This window comes from Cyprinodon tularosa, unplaced genomic scaffold, assembly GCF_016077235.1.
Source record: "Cyprinodon tularosa strain WSP-4 unplaced genomic scaffold, ASM1607723v1 ctg194, whole genome shotgun sequence".
In the NCBI taxonomy this organism is placed as follows: Eukaryota; Metazoa; Chordata; class Actinopteri; order Cyprinodontiformes; family Cyprinodontidae; genus Cyprinodon; species Cyprinodon tularosa.
The window spans coordinates 144,951-166,004 of NW_024038699.1; the positions used below are offsets into that span (position 1 = coordinate 144,951).

General features: G+C 36.4%; 2 protein-coding genes across 2 annotated transcripts; one reads left to right on the forward strand and one right to left on the reverse strand.

Moving 5' to 3' along the window:
* Positions 1 to 4,029: 4,029 nt before the first annotated feature.
* On the reverse strand, positions 4,030 to 12,370 carry mrpl10 (mitochondrial ribosomal protein L10). Its single transcript, XM_038283442.1, has 5 exons — positions 12,265 to 12,370; positions 11,889 to 12,058; positions 7,382 to 7,546; positions 6,870 to 7,014; positions 4,030 to 4,490 (listed from the first exon to the last, which is right to left on the reverse strand). Exons 1-5 carry the CDS (start codon positions 12,323 to 12,325, stop codon positions 4,252 to 4,254), a joined length of 780 nt encoding a protein of 259 aa, XP_038139370.1. The 5' UTR covers positions 12,326 to 12,370; the 3' UTR covers positions 4,030 to 4,251.
* A 1,504-nt stretch (positions 12,371 to 13,874) lies between these two features.
* Positions 13,875 to 20,184, forward strand: pnpo (pyridoxamine 5'-phosphate oxidase). Its single transcript, XM_038283421.1, has 7 exons — positions 13,875 to 14,088; positions 16,389 to 16,513; positions 16,602 to 16,701; positions 17,435 to 17,488; positions 17,574 to 17,702; positions 17,783 to 17,853; positions 19,708 to 20,184. The coding sequence occupies exons 1-7, from the start codon at positions 13,900 to 13,902 to the stop codon at positions 19,868 to 19,870; spliced, it is 831 nt and encodes a 276-aa protein (XP_038139349.1). The 5' UTR covers positions 13,875 to 13,899; the 3' UTR covers positions 19,871 to 20,184.
* The last annotated feature ends 870 nt before the right edge of the window (positions 20,185 to 21,054 follow it).

A 21,054-nucleotide genomic window follows, 5' to 3' on the forward strand; every position in this document is an offset into this window, starting at 1 on the left:
TAAAGAGTGATGTATTCAAACCTATTCATGGAAAACTGTGGAAACTTTGGAAAGGTAGAGAAAGATGCTCAAGCAAAATGGAAAACCACAGCCTTGGAAGAACTGTAAACCTCAGAACAAATGTAACAGTGATTTCAAAAGGGTTTTGGTTCTAGGCCAGATTTATTAGAGCCACCAGGATGGGGCCAATGTTTTTTTGTTTTATGTTTTTTTCATGGTCGCTAAAAAGAGAAAGAAAAAAACTAACAGAATAGAGCACTGGTGCATTGTTTGAAATAAAGTGAGCCAAAAAGCCAATTGCAACCATTAACATCTAAGATTTAGTAGATACAAACTTGAGTCTGTCTGAGTATGACAGAAGCTAAACGTAGAACCATTGGCGTAGGTTTGCATAGGGACCATAGGGACATGTCCCTACCAAAATTTTGAACCGACCTAATTGTCCCTACCAATAATTGGATGTGAGCAACATGTTTATAATTTACAGCAGTAGTTCTTGCAGCAGTGGCTTCTATTCCTCTCGCAGCTCCTCTGCCTGGTCTCTCCTGTCCCTTACATGCAGCAGCGCATGGAACTGTGCTGCGCTGTTTAACTCCACTCTCATTGGTTGTTCTGAGTTCCGCCTTCTCTCCCTCTGATTGGCTGTTTTCTAGTCCGCGTGTGCTTGGAGCACTTCATTGAAAATTTATTCACACTAGAATGCAGCGGTTACTACAATTAATATTAGGCTACAAAACTAGTCCCAATAAAAAAAATTAATATCATGTACACTAAAAAACAAAAACCTTTTTTTTCTTTTTTAAAACGATATATTCTGAGTCAGCCAGGAGTTCTGAAGACTGCTGGAAAAATGGGCAAATAAAGGCTGTAAGCCATCAACATTTCTGATTCTTAGCAACAGCCAATTAAGAAAGAAAATGTGAGGGTTTCCTTTTTACCGATATTTAGTTGATATTACTGTTTTCATTTTTTTGTTTTTATTTTTACAATTTTAATATAACTTATCTAAGTGGGTTGCTCTGTGGTTTCCCACACACATTTTACATTTATATTACTGTATGTTTTAAAGTCTCTATACTCTAGTTAATGATGAATCACCTACTAAATTAGTTGACGATTATTGAAATAATCAATATGATTCATTTTTTTTCAGCCCCAGATGAAATACATGAAATGGGCTACACAGAGTAACTACAGCCCAGATGTTCAACTTTTATAGTGAAGTTAATATTTTAATGAATGTATTATTTTGCTTGATACAGAGAGAGAATAGTAGGTACAAATATTAGAGTGGGGTTTAACTCTGCACAATTCTATATCTTCAAAAGAAAATACTGTATTTACCCTCTCTTAGTCGTTCAAATGAAACCGTTTTCAAAGTGGAAAACAGTCCTAATTCCACATTCTTCAGAGCCGGTGATGCTTCAAACATTGATAAACAGCATCTAATGCGTGTAGAGCTTATAACATTTTTTTTAATGTAGCAAAATGTTGCTTTTCTCTTTTAACAATGAATTCCTCTTATCAGTACGGATGCTCACATCGAGCATAAAAAAGGGCATGCATATTGCATAGCACCAATGACACCAGACCAATAGTGTCCCTACCAAAGTTCAAATCAAACCTACGCCCTTGCGTAGAACAACTTCAATTTTATATTATTATATAAATGAAACCAAGAAAAGAAAAGTAATTGGTCAAAGCGACTTATCAGTTATAGTTTCTGTGTCAGCACATATCATATTTAGACACTTATTCAGCATAATGTCTAACTGGCCGCTGTTGGCCCCGGTCTAGAACCACCCATGGGGTTAGAGTATGTTTTAATTCACAGAGACATGATTTACAACTGTCACATTGTTTGTGTTAAGCCACCCACTGCTAAACCAAAAATATTGGCAGATTTTTCTTATCTGCATGAGAAAAAAAATGCTGCTGAGTGTATAAATGTCTTCTTTACTGATGAAAATAGCTTCTCTTAAATTGGCTCCCAGAGTCTGGATTAAGACTGAGGAGAAAGAAAATCTAAGCTTCCTGAGGTCCAGCGTGATCTTTCCTGTTTTGGTACCATGTTGTCTGCTGGGGTGGGTTCACTGCATTTTATCAGGTCAAGTAAAGTCAGAGCAGCCGTATACCAGGACATTTTAGGGCATTTCATATGTTCCTCAGCTGACAAGTTAATGTGGATTTTTTTTAAATATATTTTTTGGATATGACCAAACACCTGACTGAAACCCCACTAACAATATCTGGCTGTACTATTGGATTTTCTGTCCCAAATGTTTGTTCACACTGCAGATCACATGATCTGGTGCATGTTGGGATCTAATCTGAAAAGAGCATTTCTGTATCTACTCCTTTTTCCAAATAGCAAACAATGCTAAATAGACAAAAGGTTTAATTAAATATTTCGTACTTTTGTCATTCTGATGTTGGATGTTACATTTCTAACCAATGTTATCTACTTTGATAGGCCCAACGAGCTACTTCCAGACCTCTGATTTATATCTGTGAATTTCAAGTTCTGCAATAAATGTCAAAACATGAAATTTTTTCAGCCGTACCTGTGGTAAAAAAAAAAAAAAAAGCAGCCTTGACCAAACTAGAAAATTTTTAATTTTTAAATAAACTGAATGTTGGGTTTCCTTTACCTATAAAGAATAGTTGTTAAAGCTAAGATAGTTAATTGCTTAAAAATAATCTAATTATGCAGGTAATCTAGAGAATTTTAGTTACTTTGAAATCAACTTATCACTTTGAAAATTCCTCATTTTAATTAGATTATTTAGTAAAGAGAAGGGATCCATATCCTACAGTTTGTTTAATTTGAACGGCTTGTTCGGTTGTTATAATTAATTTCACACTCAGCTGGCAAACAGTTTGCATTCAGTCAGTCTAATTGGGTCCCGCTGCAGGACGGGACCCTGTTATCTGACTGGACAAAGTTTCTATCACTGTTAAATTCAGATGGGCAATTAACCAGTTTTATTGATTAATAATTTTTTTGTTTATAAAGATTTTGTTTTTGGGAAATCTGTTTTTTTTGTTTGTTTGTTTTTTCCCACCAATGCACTCCTTGGACTTCCATGGCTCACAGTAACATGAGTTCAACACTTTTTGTTCTTAGTTGTTTTCTCATAGTTGATAAACTGACTCACTGTGTTACCGCTAGCTGCTAACATTTACCGTTTTCCATTGTTTGTGGTCATGGTTATTTCACGAGCAAGTTTTACAGATTGAACTTTGTTTAATTATTAAATTAAGGTCACTTCCTGGAGGGAATGGCTGAAATCAAAGCAATATTTGTCATTTTTCTTATGAAACTTAAGAAAATATAAATGTATTGGAATTGTTAAGGGGGAAGAAAATCTTAGGTCCAGCTTTAAGCCATATTGCCCAGTCCCACTGTTAATCCCATCTCCTCACAGGTGTGCAGATTATAAAGTTATGATGCACTACAACCCATGACTTCAAACTTGTTTCATGTTGAAGCAGTTATATTTTAAACATAAAGTTATTCATATTTCTGTTATCTTTATATTCAATCATGTATTTATTGAATTTTAAAAAATGTAAATATTTGAGCAGCTCTATTTCCAGCAGGAAACTAATTACCACGTATTTGCAGCAAACCTATTTAAGCACTATACTCAGTAAAGTTTGGTTCTCCACTCGTTCTCGTTTTACAGTATGTTTTTTGCAGCGTAAATAAAAGCGGGATTATTTCACTTTAGTTTATGAAAATATTTTTTTCCCCCTAAAAGCTACCAAGTTCTAGACTGATTCCTGAAACAAACATACGCAAACAACCACACTGATCAGGATTAATACGCTGTAGTTTATTTTGGTTAAAGCAGTTTATCTGAATAATACTACTAGTGTTTTTTTTTTTTTTTATCAATTCTCCATCCGGTCGAAAGCATTTGTAATGCATGTTACCACTAAATCCCACCTTTCTGGATGAGGAAAATGTTATGTAGTGACAATTACAAAGCAGATGAATGTAAGAAAAAATAAATAAATGACAAGTTGAGTAAACATATTTTATTTATATACAGAAACCCTAAAATTAGGGTTTATATTGACATTTCTGAAGCGCTGTCCTTTCATTAATCCCATCATGAGGTTGAAGACCTCAAACAGCATCGTCACGTCGAAGTCTGGTACCAAGCTGCTTCCGTTTCAGTTCAACCTCATTCAAACCGGCTGTTGAGCTGCACAGCAAAAGTCCACAGATTTTCTATTCAAGCTCTATGTGGCTTCCTCTGCTTTTGGAACTACCTCCGCGTCTTTGTCTGGGCTCTGCTGTTTGATATACTGCTGCAGCACGGCGGAGAGATGGGCCGGGTGTCGCTGCAGCATTGAGGCAGTGCGGGAGGTTAGCATCGTGAAACCGCTGACGAGCTCGCCTTGAACGATAGTCATTGAGGGCAGTTTGGAGTAGCTCACTACGCCCTGGGCACTAAGCAGTGTGTTATCGATGCATGCGCCTGTGGAGAGGAGAGAGCAGAACACACATGTGGTTTAGAAAACACACAGTAGCTAAAATTATCAGCAATGAGATTTAAAGGAAAATTCTGGTTTTTAACACTTTAAGCCCATTTTCTGTAGTGTCCAGAATGAAATCGAATGATCGACACCAAAATTTTGACAATTGGTCCTGTCTCTGCTATTTGGCTCATGCAGAATCCCCCCCTGGCTGCTTCAGAATGGCTTCCATAGAGCATGTCCGATAATGTCCTTAAAACAACCTTAAACGTTCTTTTTTTTAAATATGCTACTCACCGGGTCGTCAGCGCTGTTCAATGACGTTCCAAAAAAAGTTTCGTAAAGAAAAAACGTTCCTGTAGTGTTTTATTTAGCATTTTGTAAATCCCATTGAGTTCTGTTGGAATAGTCAATATTCCTCCGCCACCGGAAACGGAAATGGGGCCTGTTTACACAGTTGTAGTCTTTTCGCTTCACTCTGTGTACTCCGACGTCGAGGTGCTAACGTCTCTGTTAAACACTTTAAAAAACTCTGAAAATGGAATACGAAAGGTGGATTCTTGAGGAGGACATATTGGACTTTGAGTTTGACGGTAGAGGATACCGTTTTGAACCGGAATATACTGAGGAGGAGTATATAGAGACATTGTCGCCAACTAGTGGTCTGGAGTGGACCACTAGTTGGTCAGCGGAAGCGGAAGTTTATAAGCGGTTGTGATGTATCGGAAAAAATAGTTCTGGGATTTACAAAATGCTAAATAAAACAAGACAGGAACGTTTTTTCTTCACGAAACTTTTTTTGGAACGTCATTGAACAGCACTGACGACCCGGTGAGTAGCATATTTTTAAAAAAGAACGTTTAAGGTTGTTTTAAGGACATTATCAGACATGCACTATGGAAGCCATTCTGAAGCAGCCAGGGGGGGATTCTGCATGAGCCAAATAGCAGAGACAGGACCAATTGTCAAAATTTTGGTGTCGATCATTCGAATGCATCCTGGACACTACAGAAAATGGGCTAAAAGTGTTAAAAACCAGAATTTTCCTTTAAGGTATTATAAAAAATCTGCACTTTTAGACATGAAAAACCGAAAGAAGCAGAAACAAATCAGATTAGCATGTGGGAAACCTACTCTAGGAATTGGCACTGGAAGAAGAGTAATACTTCTTGGATTTACCTGAACCGGTACTAAAAATTTTATAAAAACTGAATATGGAGTCTGTTACTAGCCAGTTTACAATCCTCTGCAGTTAAGTTTTTCCTATTGTATGTGATCTTAATTGGAAAATAAAAGCAAATATTCAAACCCAGTTGGTGTTTCCCTGCAGACATTCAAGTATATTAATAAAATAAGTTTTGTTTTAGGGATTTAAACCAGTAATCTCAAAGGTGTTTATGTTCTAATGGTACAAATTCAAACAGGAACTGTAATCTTATAGTTTACAAATACATCATTATCATGAAAAGAATTTTGAAATTATGGTCACAATGATGGAATTTATCTATTTTATCTGCTTTTTTTCAGCAGAGCACTGATAAATAAAAAAAAGTATATATTTTTTTTTTACAGTAAATATACATGAGTAGTTGTAAATGTTACAGTAAACAGTAATTTCCCTCTGGGATTATTAAAGTATTTCTGATTCTGATTCTGAAACAAGGTGCTGCAGGCTGGGTTACGCTTGATGTGTAGAACACAGCCTATGCAGCTTTTATACTCCATGGAGCTCCCCTCCCTCGTACCTAATATTCTGGCCGCTTTTAAGGCGCAGACCACAAGTTTACACGACACAATATGTAGAAGTAGAAAACACAATTATTGACCACATTTTCATAGTCTTTTTAGGTCATCCAAGAGAGATAGTCTTTTTTAAAGAGTTTTCTTTATAATCTGTTTATATTTATGGGCAAAATATAAGACCTATATAGATGTTTAAAAAGTTGCAGAACTTCGCCAATAGGAGCTGCAATGTCACAGGGTCCCACAATACTTGGGCGCCTGAAATGTATGTTTTTGATAATAATTACACTTGTTGTTTTAAATTATTTCTGTTTCTGTCAAGAACACATAAAAAAACTGTTAAAAATAAATTTTTTATTCAATTAAAATCTGGCAGATAGTGCCACTGTCAAAATTGGTTGAAGTTGTTTTAAATAATGTTCAAAACACTGTTCTAGAAATGAAGCTAACATAAACCAGGCTTAAATTTTCACTTTACAAAGTAAATCATGATTATACTATTACAATATATAGCAAAGCCTCATTTGAAATTGATAATCTCCCCTGCTTCTCCGTTTCTTTCAGGTAATGTCGTATTTTGGATGCTTTAACAATTCAGTACATCAGAGCTTATTCATGGAGGCAGGTAGTAAACATACCCAAAAGCGTCATCTGTGGGCTCGCCCTTAGAGCCGACAGCATCTCCTTCACCTTTGGCTCTTTGCTTACGAAGAGAACTGTGGGGCCGATGAACAGAGGAGCCATGTTGCTGTAAACAGAGTCAATCAGGAATGACCGCGTCACCTGGGGGGGAAAAAAAGGCAGAAAACAGAAAAGTTGGATAAGATCTTAAACAATAGTCTAATCCATTTAAATATTAATATTTATCACTAAAAGAGAAGCACTGATCATGCTTGTTAAACTTATAGTTTTGTCTCTATAATCTATCTGCCGGTTTTATTTAAATACCAAAAAATAAAGACTAAGTATAAAGGCTCAGATTTATGTTACAAGTTTATGGATCTGGATAGTAGTTCATAACAATAAAAGACTGCATAAATTATTAACACTGAAGATCAAACATGAGTTTGTGACACTTTTTCAGTATAACCTTTGCATCATAATGAACATGAAGTGTAGTTTTAATGATAATAAAGAAGATCCATTTTACCTGGTTTGGGAAGAACTTGATTCTAATGCCGTGTTTGAAAAGTCGATGTTTAAGAACCAACATGTCTTCAGCACTGCTGGCGTTTCTCTGAACCACAGCGATCATTCTGCACTCCTCAAACACTTTATTCAAGTCCTTCTTCAAGAGTAAAGCAAACCCATTTTCCTGATGGAAACAAAGAGAAGAGCTTGAGCTGCAGAAAACTGCAAATATATCATCATAAAACCGGTAAAATGTAGCAATGACATCTAAATGTGACCTGATTTACTTCTGTTTACATTATTTTAAACACAATAGAACACAAACATCAAAGAATACAGAGCAACACATGTAAAAGCAATGATCTGAAGTACCTTCAGTTCAGTTCAGTTTATTCGAACAACAAAACAATATAAGATGTGTAAATACAACACAACACAATGAATACATAAACCATAATAAATTGTTCGAAAAGGAATGGGACGAAGTATAAACTTTTAAGTTTCCCATCCCTAATGATTCAAGAGACCTAAGTTGCTCATTTAACTAGTTACATTCACTCTTCCATATTAATCTACCTGTTTTTTATCTTTCCTCTTCTACATATTTATCCAAAAGTAATTTTTTTTACCTTCTCTTAAACAAATTTATGTTCACACTCTGCTTTAAACACGGCTGTAGACTATTCCATAACTTCACTCCACTACTTGATATAGTCATTCTTTTCATCGCTGTTCGTATCGTCTTCGTTCTGAATACTGCATCTCCTCTAAAATTATATTTTTCATCTCCTTCTTGAAACAATTCATTTATATTTTTAGCCACTAGTTTGTTTTTTACTTTATACATTACTTGCGCTGTCTTGAATTTTACCAGGTCTGTGAATTTTAATGCATATAGCTGTATAAATAATCGATTGGTGTGCTCTCTAAATCCTACTTTGCATATTATTCTTATTGCTCTTTTTTGTAGTGTGCATATGGATTGTAATGTGCTCTTATAGATGTTGCCCCAAACTTCAACACAGTAAATCAAATATGGCAAAAACAATGAAAAATAAAGCATTTTTAGTGATTTTGGGTTCAATATACCGGTATGACTCGCCCTGCTAAGAATAGCACAGCATTTGGCAAGCTTATTTTTCACATAGCTTACATGTGGTTTCCAGCAGATCTTGTGGTCTAAAATCACACCAAGAAACTTTATTTCATTCACTTTTTTGATTTCTTTATTATCAATTGAAATGTTTCCATTAATCTCAGAATTCTTTCTTCCAAATATGATAAACTTTGTTTTGTCCAAATTAAGGGCCGGATTTATCAAGATCCAATTTTGCGTGCAGTAATTTGCGCTCGCAAACTGGAATTTTGCGCGAGGGGCTGAACCATGGTTTGCGGGTGATTTAACAAGAGTGATTGCGTAACTGGTGGAAGGTGCAAAACTGTTGGAGACGCCCTATTTAAATGATGGTTTTGCGCGTTTTGTGGTTTGCGGCAAAGTAGTTTGTAGTCTGTACAAACTAGTGCATTAAGAAATTTAAATCTTACAGTGACCCCCAACAAAAAAAATAAATAAGTAAATATATATATATATATATATATATATATATATATATATATATATATATATATATATTTATAAATTGACAACCTTTATTCCCTAAGGTGGTACTGTATGTGCTGCAGTAACAAAAAAAAAAAAAAAAAAAAAACAGGTGTTTTGTATTGGCCTGTGACTGTGGATGAGATCCCCGCAGCATTTGGCACGTTGCTCCACAGGCGCAGGGGGAGAACCCCGACCCCGTCGGACAGCACTTCTGAAAAAACGAGATTGGGAGATCCCAGCTCACGCTGCAACCGTACGCTGGAATGACCCAGATGCAAAAAAGTGCAATGTTGCGAGGAGTTTTGTGATATCTGGTATTGCGTGGGTCCTTCTTGTGGCTGGCTCCAAATCCATTCGGAGTTCCCCCAACAGCTCCAAAATGGCAATGCTGGATAAACGATATGTTTTGATGATCGTTTCCTCGTTCATTCCAAAAATATTCACACGGAGTGAAAAAATGCGTTCTCTGCGTCTCCTTGCTTTATTTCCATGTCTCCTTCTTGCGACAATAACCGCTGCCATGTGTGCGCAATTACGCATACAGACCATTTGCACCTTCTTTTGGAACGTGTTAAATATAGAGTCAGATACCGTTAGCAAAATTGCGTTCAAGTTTGATAAATCACTTTGCGAGTGCTAAATTAATATATTTACATGTTCTCCTCCCACAAGACGCACTTTAGCGTGTAAACGCCCCATATTGCATATTCATTGCAGAAAAAGTACTAAATGGATCAGAGGTGCTATTTACCACGTTTTAAAGACCAAATGCTTTTAGCACGCTGTTGATAGATCAGTTTGTACATTTTTTAGCGTGCGCAGTGAAATAGCTCACGTTTTAATACACGCAAACCTTTGATAAATCCGGCCCTAAGAGATAATTTATTTTTGTCAAACCAAATTTTAAATTTATTCATTTCTGTTCTAATTAGCTCCAAGATCTGCGGTAAACTTTCACCCGAACAAAATACATTTGTGTCATCTGCAAATAAAATCAATGACAGTGCCCTTGAAACTTTACAGATGTCATTTATATAAATGATAAATAATTTGGGGCCCAGCACTGAACCCTGTGGTACTCCACATGTAATTTCCAAGAGCTCTGATTTATGTTCCCCTATTTGAACAAATTGCTGTCTATTTCCTAGGTAGCTTCTTATCCAATCCAACCCAACTCCCCTTATCCCATACCTTTCTAGTTTGGTCAGCAATATGTTGTGGTCAATGGTATCAAAAGCCTTTTTTAAATCAATAAAAACCCCAACTGCCACTTTTTTATCGTCAATGCAATCTGTAATTTCCTCCATGAGTTGTAGTAGTGCCTGGGATGTTGATCTGTTTGACCTGAATCCATATTGATTGTCAGTGTATATGTTGTGTTTTTCCATAAAGATATCTAGTTTAGTGGTAAATAGTTTTTCAATTATTTTTGAAAATTGAGGGAGTAAAGAAACTGGCCTATAGTTTGTAAAATGGTGTCTGTTTCCGGTTTTGAACAGTGGAATAACTTTGGCTATTTTCATTTTGTCTGGAAATGTACCTGTTTGAAAGGACAGGTTACAAATATAAGTTAGTGGTTTAATAATTTCTTCCATAACAATCTTAACAGTCTTCATATCTATTTCCATCCAGTCAGCAGAGGTTTTATTTTTGCAGTTTTGTATTATTTCTCTAACATCAGTCTCAGTCACTGCACCCAGAACCCAGTCACTGCACCTCAGTTTATTGAGTTACACAGGTGATTAAGCAAAATCAACTGTTTATTAAAAAATGCAGCTTCCGGATTTGGATAATTTTGAAGAACAAACACAGATGAAACACACTGTGGACATGTTTTATTTGTTTTGTTTTGTTTTTTTATTCTAAAAAGGCTCATAGAATGATTATATAGGGTACTTGGTGCTGGTCCTTAAGGTCTCTGAATAGGGCGTGTAACATTGGTTGGGCTGAAAATGGCATACTTGCTGTTCTATGAGCCCTAATGTAAGCCTGGTTATAAGCCCTATAATGAAACGACAAGTTTTCTTCCTTTTATGGTAAACTCATGGATATATAGATGAGCTGGGTGCTTAATGGTTGGTTTACAACGAGCGAAGCTGCTGAGCAAAGACGCATCATAGCAACAAGCACTCACTTTACTGAAACATCAAATTGTTGATATGGTAGGGTGACCAGATGTCCGCTTTTTCCCGGACATGTCCTACTTTTCATACCTAAAAAAATGTCGGAGGAGAATTTTAAAATCATCCGAGATTTTGGTCGACTACAGTGCAACCCACCCACCAAACCCCACATGGGGGGCGTGACAAAAGTACAAGCCAGAACCAGAACATCCTTCAATTGCTTGTAGCTTCATATTTTTGGGCAATTAGCATTTTCACTATTTAATCAGGTGAGATAATGATAATAATTATGACGCCGGAATTAACCCCAGTGTCTCATCTAAAAATAGCCAACTTCCAGGTGTGTGACAGCAAAACTTTTTTTAATTATTACATTCTAAGTCTTCATGTTGTACATTCTAATGATTTCTCAGTTTTAGAATAGTGTAAGATTGATGGAAGAGGAGAGGGTTATCAGCCAGACACACCTGGATCAACCAGCAAAAACAGGAAACATAAATAAAGATAACATTTAAAAATCAGTTAACTTATTTTTATTTTTTCATCTTCCGTACTAATTTCATCTAGATGAGATGTAATTATTTTTTATCTATGAGCCTGAAATGTCCCCATATTTAATAACAGGAATCTGGACACCTTAGTCCAAATGAAATGTGTTGACATACATGTTCTGATAACTTCCCTATCATAAGCTACCTAATGCCAGTTAGGAAAAACACTTGTGCTATGTCATTATAATTAAGTATCTATTTAGCATCAATTCAGCTCCAATGAAAGGAAAGTTAATAACCGGGTCTCACCTCCTGAACCTGCTTGTTTTGGGACGGATAGACGCCCGGTGGAACGACTCTAGCTGGAGGAATGTACTCCGTTACGGCCAGGAGCTTCTGTTTGAGGATATGAAGAGGTTTCCTGTGACGGGTCACTGCTTTGGAGCCGTGACGGACACTTTGAACCAGCGGCAGCCATCCTGAAAGCCACAGAGTCAGTCTGAATTTGCTGCTACAACTGAAGCTGCAAAGTTAGCATCGGCTAGCAACGCAGAAAATCATCCAGTTCAATGGAAAGTTGGCAGACTATGACAATAACAGACATTTGTATAAACAGAAAACTACATTTACAACATTTTAAAGACTTAAATATGACTTCGAAACAAAACGAAGATGTTCTTTTTACCCTGGTTTCGTAGTAACGTTACACACAAGGTCGCGGCCATGTTGAACAGGAAGTACGTCATTCAAAGGGGAGAGTAGAACTAATGCTGCGTTCACTTACACGCCAATGAAAAGTATTATATACAACTAAACCAGTTAAAACTACTTTATTTTATCAGCCACTCCTTTTAAATGTTTTAAATGTTAAAGTTTACATGATGCAAGGAACTGTATCGTTGCTGAATGGATCTGTCTCTGTTAATTGTTGATTTTAAAACCTACATATGTTTTATGTAGTCATAGTTTTGGATGTTGCTTTTGTATGCTTTAATTGGTTTTAATGTAAGTGCATGTTTGTTTGTTTATTTCCTTTGCATTGCACAATTTAAGTTGATCTGTATATAAATTTTATTTTCTCTCTCTTTTTTTGTTTTTTGTAAGAATGCAAAGTGGAGATTCTTACTTGAGTTTGTAAATTATTGTTCTGTTCAATAAAGTTTTTTGGGGAAAAAAGACCTTTTAAATGTTTTTCATTTTGAGGGGGGTTAACATTAGAAACCTTTCTTTTTTAATACTTAATTTTTCATTAATAACTTCTTTTTACATTGCGTTTTACATTTAAATGTTAACTTTAAGTAATATGCGTGTTTATATGCAACTATATTAGCTACTGTACACAAATAACTTATTATTCAGATTTTACTTTGTGGCTATTTGTTTAACTAAATTTTAATATGAGTTGTATTCTCCAGACACTATTTGACTTCTCAGAATCAGACACACTTTAATAATCCCAGAGGGAAATTACAGAGGTGTTAGAAAATATGTGTTTCTTCCCCTCAGGTCAAGGGAAATAAAATGGGGGCAGATGTTGTTTCAATGTCACCCCATTCAGAAAATCTTTTTGTTGATACTGATACAGATTATTACATCCACCAAGGAGGTTTTTAGGATGGTTTTAGTGTGTGTGTGTTTATCTATCTGTGTACAAGATAACTTGAAAAGTTATGGAGAGATCTTAATGTCTTTTTTTTTTGTTTGCTTGTTTTTTTTTTTTTTATAAGAGGTGTCCCTCATGCCAAGGAACAATCCATAAAATGTTGGTGATGATCCAGATCGTGTATTTTTTTAAGATTCTGAGATTCTCAAAGTAAAAAAAAAAAAAAAACAAAAAAAAAAAATTTAAGCAGAAGCATCAAGACAACTTTGCAAACAAACACTCACACTTTTACTTAAACACTTACACTTTAACAAGAACATGCAAACTCCTTGTAGAAAGACCCTATAATGGGAATCAAACCCAGAACCTACTTGCTGCAAGGCGAAAGTGCAACGAACAGCGCCATCACGCGGTCTCTGATTCCAAAGTCAGGCACAGAAAAAAAAAATGGAGCTTTGCAAGAGCATGCAAGAAAACCCACGTTATTTGAACGCCTCATAACGTAATGACGTATTTTTTCATTGCCTTCAGTTAATTCCATTAATTGTCAACATTTTAATTCTGTTTTTGATTAATTCGGAGTAAATGTATATTGTTTTTCAGATTAACATTATTTTTACAAGATGAAAATATTATTTTTTAAGCGGAAGCAAAAACCCAAATGTTTCCATAATCCTTTACGTAAAGGTACGTTGCGTCATAGTCAGTGTGGTCAGCATGAGGCGCATACTCAGTGCGAGTTTATTAAGACATTTTAGCTTGTTTGGTAGAATTCCTCTCTGTCGAATCGGCCCGACTGTGCAGAAACGGAGCCCTTTTTACCTTAATTTCTGTAATAAAACGACCAGTAACGGCGGCGACATGGACCTGAGTAACATGAGGAAGAAATACAAAGGAGATGAAGAGGTGAGTTGCATTCAAAGCAGATGAGGTCAGTGGTGTTGGGCAATTAAAGCAGCAGTCTGGAGGTGTAAGGTCATGCAGCAGTATTTATTCTGTACATGGTTACTTAGACCTTGAGCTATGCCCTCTTACATCTATTTTTTTAAAGCATTAAATGAGCTGAGGGGACGTAAAGTGGAAATAAGTAGTGTGGTGTGCATGATGCATGGTTCATTATGGAAAATATAGACCTAAGTGAAATGATATGGAGTGTTTTGGCTGCAAGAAAAACTACAAAGTGAGATTTAATATTGATCAAAGATCAACAAAGTGGTGCATGCAAAATAGTTATAATTTGAATAATAATTTTAAATCCTCTCACACAGTTTTAAATGTATAGCTGAATGCTGAAATCCAGTAGGTCTGTCAAATCATTAGACGAAAAAAAATGCATCAATCAGCCACTATTCTTATGGAGGGACCTGGATTAAGATTTTATACAGAAAATGATTCAGAAAACAATTTCTGGGCATTTCTTCCAAATCACTCTGTACATGAAAGAATGTAGTTCATGTCAAACTGGGTTTTATTTTTATTTTTTTCTTTTAGACCAACTTGCTAAAATGTTTATATATAGGTTCTAATTGTTAGAATGTGTTACTGTAAAAAGCAGTATAGAACGCAGACCTTAACTTTGAGATTTCCAAGCCATAACAATACTGATGAATCCAGCAAAGATTGGACATTCAAACTAATTTAATTGCTGCAGTATTTCTAAACCAGGCAGATGAAAAATGGAATTAGAGAAGTTGGGAGACATACATCAAAGGTCACCTGGCTGGGACATGAAGCTTTGACGGCTGCAATGAGGACTAAGCCCCTGATCATCAGAATAATAATTTAACCTTATTGATCTCTGTGAGATAGACTAGCCAAGTGGATGAAGAAGGCAGTAGGCAGATGTCCATTGTAGCAGGTGGTTTGTTTACATTGCAAAAAGAAAAGGTGCAAAAATATATATATATATATTTACAAAAGAAATTTCCCAAAGAAATAACTCAGAGGTTTAACATGGCTCCACAGAAAATTAACTGAACTTAAATCAACCATAATTAACATCAAGTGAACACAGCTACACTGATCTGGTTCTTTCTTCTCTCTTCTGAACCTCACAATTGTCTGAAAGACAGGTAAGGTAAGTTCACCAAAATAAAACATGAAAGTTAAATAATCAAACAAAACCTAGAAAAGTTATTACCTGATTTAAACCAAGATGTTATAAATAATCTGTAAAAATGCAAACATAAACATTCCTGGGATAGTATATGAATGCAAACTACAGAATAAAGAGATGGTTAAATCAAGCTAACAAGAAAATAACAAATGAATAAACTGGGATAAATGGTGGTCTGAAACGCTTTGTCACAATCTCACATTAAAGAAATTTACCTCTGAATTTACCAATCTCCTTAGAGAGCAGTGGGTTGCCATCGTTCAGTGCTCAGGGAGCAATCAGGGATTAAGAGTCTTGCTCAGAGACCCAGAGTGGCAGTCTGTGGGAGTGGGGCTCAAACTCAGAACCTCAGGATTCCAAGCTCTATGCCCTAACCACTAGGCCGCCACTCCCCTTACAGATCCCATCATGGTTTGCGTGCTGTACTCCTGAGCCACCACTGCACCCCAGCCTTCCTGTTATCTGTTTAAAATTTTGTTCTCTTTAAATGGTACACTTAAAGAGAACAAGACATTTTTTTTTCTAGACTTAGAATCGGCTTTGCTCTGTTATCAGCACAGCAGACGGTGCAGTGGAGCGACTGCTGGTCAGTGTTTGCAGTGGAGGTAGGACCACCAAACAGTCATTCTAGGGTTACATTAAAACGACTTTTCTAAAAGCCAATTACAAACCTCTTAAAAGCATTCCCACATCACCCTTTGTCAACATTATTATCACTATCTTAAATTCTGCTGCCTCCTACACCAAAAAGAGTGATGCATTTATGAAGCAATAACTTACGGATTTGATGCTGTGATCAGTAATCGGCAGATACTGATTTTTGTGATTGGTGCTCAGCTCTCAAAATCATGACTGGTACTTTTCTAGTTTTTCCTGACATCATCTCTAATTTTGGTAGGTGGTATGACCCAGTAGGGCTTCCATACAGTCCCGCCACAGTAGGGGGGAAAAATAATTTTAGACATTCTAATTGGCTGATTGCCACTAAAGGCTTGTCAAATAATAGAAAGTCTGATTTTCTTTGTACAGCTGTGCAACATTCTCTAAAATTTCCTCTTTTCTGAATTATTTTGTGTGTTTCTTTATGCAGTGCTTTGAGGAGAGTCAGCTTGTATCTTTGGATCCCATCAAGGAATTTGGGAACTGGTTCGATAAAGCAACAAAGTGTCCCGAAATAGGAGAGGCCAATGCTATGTGCATAGCCACAGCCTCCAAGTAGGTAACCCTGTCATCTCCCAGCAGGTTTAAATCAATACATCATTGTTGAGTTTGTCATGGTGTCCCATCACCTCTGTCCAATCAGGGACGGACGTCCATCCGCTCGTATGGTCCTCCTGAAAGGTTACAGCCACGAAGGTTTCCGTTTCTTTACAAACTACGAGAGCAGAAAGGGTACTGAGCTGGTATGTCAGTTTATTTCTGCAGATTTAATCTAAAACCTGTATGTTTTCTTTTGGTTTTACAGGACCTCTATGAGGTTTTATTCAACATTTTTCCATTCAAATTTACAGAACAAATATATTTGATGCATTAAAAAAATGTACTGATTTGCTTAAAATTGTAAAATGTAATGAATAATGGTTTAACTTCAGTTTTCCCACCTCTCTTTGGGGAATTACCCAGTTATATCTGAGTGATGATGATGTTCATAGCAGGTCAGATTAAAAACAGATTATATGAAGCAAAAGCCAATATGGTCTCTTTTTCTAGTTTCTTCTTATTTTATATTTCTTTACTATGATTTGTATTGGCTTTTTTTTTTTCTTTAGGTCATGTGCCTCACTCTTAAAATTAAAAGTAAATTGTTATGCCTTCTATTCTAATATTTCATCAACCAATATGTTGATTAGAACGAGACATCGCTTTCCTTTGTGCTGTTTGATATTTTTAGCTATTTTGTGTTTGAAAGTTTGCCTTCAAAGTTTGTTTTTCACATCTATAAATCTAATTTAAATTTCAGTTTTTAAATTCACATTTTCACCGATATGATACTCTTTACTAATTTATCTGGAGCCATGTGGAGTTAAGTGGATGATTTGACCTATTGATTATTATTTCTTTTTATTGTTTGATCTCATTTGATGTTGATTTAATTTGGGAATTTTTTTTAAACTCTGATTTATTTTTCATTGGCAGGAGAGTAATCCATACGCATGTCTGGTGTTTTACTGGGAACCGCTTAACAGACAGGTAAAAGTTACTCTAAATTAAGTCCTGCCATTCATTCTGTTTCCCTGTTTTTCTGTGGTCAGTTTAAGCAAAGGTTTTGTCCTAGATCCGTATCGAGGGCTCAGTAGAGAGGATCCCCTACCAGAGCTCCTGTGACTACTTCCACTCACGGCCGAAGAGCAGTCAAATCGGGGCCGTTGTGAGCCGACAGAGTACTCCAGTTCCTAACAGAGATGTGAGAGATGGAGGACTGCGCCGTTTACATTCGTGCATTTAGGCAAATATTTGTTGGCTGATTTTGAGCATTTCTTTCAGTACTTGAGGCAGAAAAATGCTGAACTGGAGGAGAAGTACAAGGACACAGAGGTGCCAATGCCTGACTACTGGTGAGAATATCTATTATTACTAAATAATGTAACTCAGAACAGAATGAGTGATTCATTTAGTGCTCCAACTAATGATTATTTTGCAAATCGATTCATCTGTAGGTTTTTTAAGGTTAATTGATTAATAAGTGGAAAGCTAAAGGTTCCTTAAAGAATATTTTTTATAAAATTGAACCAGGTGAAACTAAAACTTTTCCACTTTAGGAGTTCTGGATAGAGCATATTGAGCGACAAAAATGTTTTTGTATTACATTTTTCAGTTAATTAATGTGTTCCATAACGTTTTGGATTATTAAATCAGTCATTTCAGGTCGAACAAAGGTTATTCTCGGCCGCCCTGGTGGTCTGTAGGGGAAATACCGTACTTGCAATTGCAGGAGCCCTCGGCCCGCACCCACAGGCTCAGAAGTCTCGTGCATCGCAAGAGTCTGTCTTGCTTTACGGCGAGAACTGCTACACGCCCCCAGTGAAAGGCATGCTTGTTGCTAGCACAGTGGCGATATTTGTGCAGTTATCATGTCGGAACCAGCGAGAAAACAGCGAAAGCCCATGTCGGAGCAGGCAAGAAAGAGGAAAAGGGCTCTGGACAGAGAGAGGAGTCGTATACGGGTGAACATCGGGCAAGCTTTTTCCGAATCGCGGGAGCTAAAAGACACTTTTACTTTCGCCCTCTGGGGGAGCCTCGCTGGAAAATCAACAGCGGTTGCACAGTATACCTTTAAATACAAAATGTTTATATATTTTTTTATTTTTAAAAGTTAGATATTATTACTGCTCTAAGTGGTTTGCCATGTCAGCTTTAGGCATGTTTTAGAATCTCTATACTCCAATTCATGATTTTTTATTTTTATAAAAACCCTGTACCCGCTCCTGAGAGGGAAGCTCTTTTAAACAAGTGCGAGAGCGTGCACGAGCCCATATCTCCTCGTGCATGCTCTCTTTAAAAGTTGCTATTCTCATATTTCATACAAGCTTACTGTGTCCGAGCGTCCACCCTAACCCCTTAATCTCTCAATCACTACATAGAGCAGGGAATATATAGTGAACTCAGTTAACTGACTGCTTGGACAGATGATCACTGCTTTTTGCTCCCTGTTGGTCACGTAAATCGTCCTCCTCCACTGCGTCCACTCCTCCATCTTTGTAATTAGTCGCAGCTCTCAGGTAGCGACTGCAAATCCCATAATGCTTTGCGAGGAGAGCTCTCTACGCAAAGCATTTTGGGATATATCAGCCTCTTCTGAGGTCTTTCTTTGCTTCTTATACACTTCGTAGACACTTTTTCTCTTACGACCCTCTGCCATTTTCAAAGAACCACACATATATGCCTGAAAGTGCACATGCACACAAAAAATAGCTAACTGGGGACGAGCACGTAGGACGGCCTTATGTAAACATATCACAGAAAGATTGACAATTAGGAGTACCACTTATTTAGATGATCCACCCAGAAATAAAAGATCGTCCTCTATACCTTTAATCGATTATTAAATTAGTTGACAATTATTACAATAATAGATTAATCTAATTAATTGTTTAAGCCCTTCATTAATTTATATATCCCTGGATGAAGAGCTAAGATGAGCTGTAATTGTAAAAATAAGAGGTTATATAAAATACAGTAGGGGGCTGAATATTGTTTTGTGTTGACTAGAAACATCAATAATAAACAGTGGAGTTTGTGGCTGTAATATGACAAAATGTTAAAAAGTTCATAAGGTATGAACAGATTTTTCAAGCTGCTTTTTTTTTAAGTAACTTTGCAAATGCTTAATCTATCTACAGGTAGGTATATCAGCTCGATCTCAAGGGTTTTTTTTCTCATTACTTTCCAAATGTCCTGTGATCTTCCAGGGGCGGCTACATGGTCAAGCCTCACTTGATTGAATTCTGGCAGGGTCAGACCAACAGACTCCACGACCGCATCGTTTTCACCAAGCTGAAGGACGGAGAGAAGCTGGGGGAGTTCCAGCACGAAGCCGAGGGCGGCTGGGTGTACCAGAGACTCTCTCCATGAGAACTCCCTCCACAGATTTTCCATCCAGAACATCATGAACTTAAGAAGTAGCCAACGAGTAAAATAGCTATTTGGAAAAACATTTGATGTTTGTTAAATCTGTGTCAAATGTGCCTGTAGTCTCTGACAGGAACCATCTGAATACTGTGTGTTGAAGCAACCTGACTGTACTGTGCAAATCCAAACTATATACATCATATAAAGAGTCAGAGCTTGTCTTTGCAAAAATATTCCAACCATTCAGTATATTTCTCCCATTTTAAATGTTATATTTTGGGCGCTTCGATTAGGGAGGGGCCTAATGAAGTGCATAACTGCTGTAAAGAAAAATATGAGAGATATGCATATGTATGCAGCCCTTTCTGAAGGCAAGGCAAGCTTACATAGAAAATTTCAGTTGAAAGGTAATTTAAGACAACCATCCACACAGTCACCATTTTTTCCAGCTGGGATGATGTATTAATGGTGATGTGCAAAGAGGAAGTTTTACAGAGTTTTGCATTTGGCATCTAAGTTTAATTACAGTACTATAATCATTGTGTTGGTCTAACACATCAACTCCTAAATAAAACATATTGTTGACACAATGTGAAAATAGTGAAATAGTATAAATTGTGCGAGTATAATCTAAAGGCTAAGTATGTGATGTCACCTTATGTGTGTCTTAAATAATTTTTAAATAGGAGCAGAGGTGGTTTGTGGAAGATTGCTGAATTGAGTTTAATGTCTTTCCTGGGAGTACTTGGAAAGGTAATTAGTAAAAATGGCATTTATAATAGTTATCAAGAAAACTTTTCATGCAATTTTTTTCCAGTTGCAATAAATATTCAAGTTTAAGTTGACGTTCAAGAAACTTCATGAATGATATTGATGTCATAGCCGTTTATTTAGCATTTACACTTTAGGATATTAAGCATTTTACCTCCGCTTATTAGCAGGGACTGTCATAAAATCCCTTCAGAAATTAATTTTAATGTTTCTTGAAAGAAATTCTTAAAAAGGGTATGACTTGTCTTTTAAATGGAAAAAGTTCTGACTTCAAGTTTGATAAAATGATTGTTGCAGATTATATTTGCCTTTTAATGCTGAGATTAAAAGTGCTGATTGTGTCAAATACCGTGCCAATTACCACGTGTCTTGTAAAATTTGTAAAGTTGTTCACTGTGTGATCTTTGACTTGAACT

Excerpts from the sequence above, each read along its gene's own strand:
- mrpl10 (XM_038283442.1), bottom strand. The coding sequence starts at position 12,325 with ATGACGTACTTCCTGTTCAACATGGCCGCGACCTTGTGTGTAACGTTA. Across the intron at positions 12,059-12,264 it reads AACGTTACTACGAAACCAGG|GATGGCTGCCGCTGGTTCAA; the intron begins GTAAAAAGAACA and ends TGTGGCTTTCAG. Across the intron at positions 7,547-11,888 it reads AAAACAAGCAGGTTCAGGAG|GAAAATGGGTTTGCTTTACT; the intron begins GTGAGACCCGGT and ends TGTTTCCATCAG.
- pnpo (XM_038283421.1), top strand. The coding sequence starts at position 13,900 with ATGAGGCGCATACTCAGTGCGAGTTTATTAAGACATTTTAGCTTGTTT. Across the intron at positions 14,089-16,388 it reads AATACAAAGGAGATGAAGAG|TGCTTTGAGGAGAGTCAGCT; the intron begins GTGAGTTGCATT and ends TTCTTTATGCAG. Across the intron at positions 16,514-16,601 it reads TGCATAGCCACAGCCTCCAA|GGACGGACGTCCATCCGCTC; the intron begins GTAGGTAACCCT and ends CTGTCCAATCAG.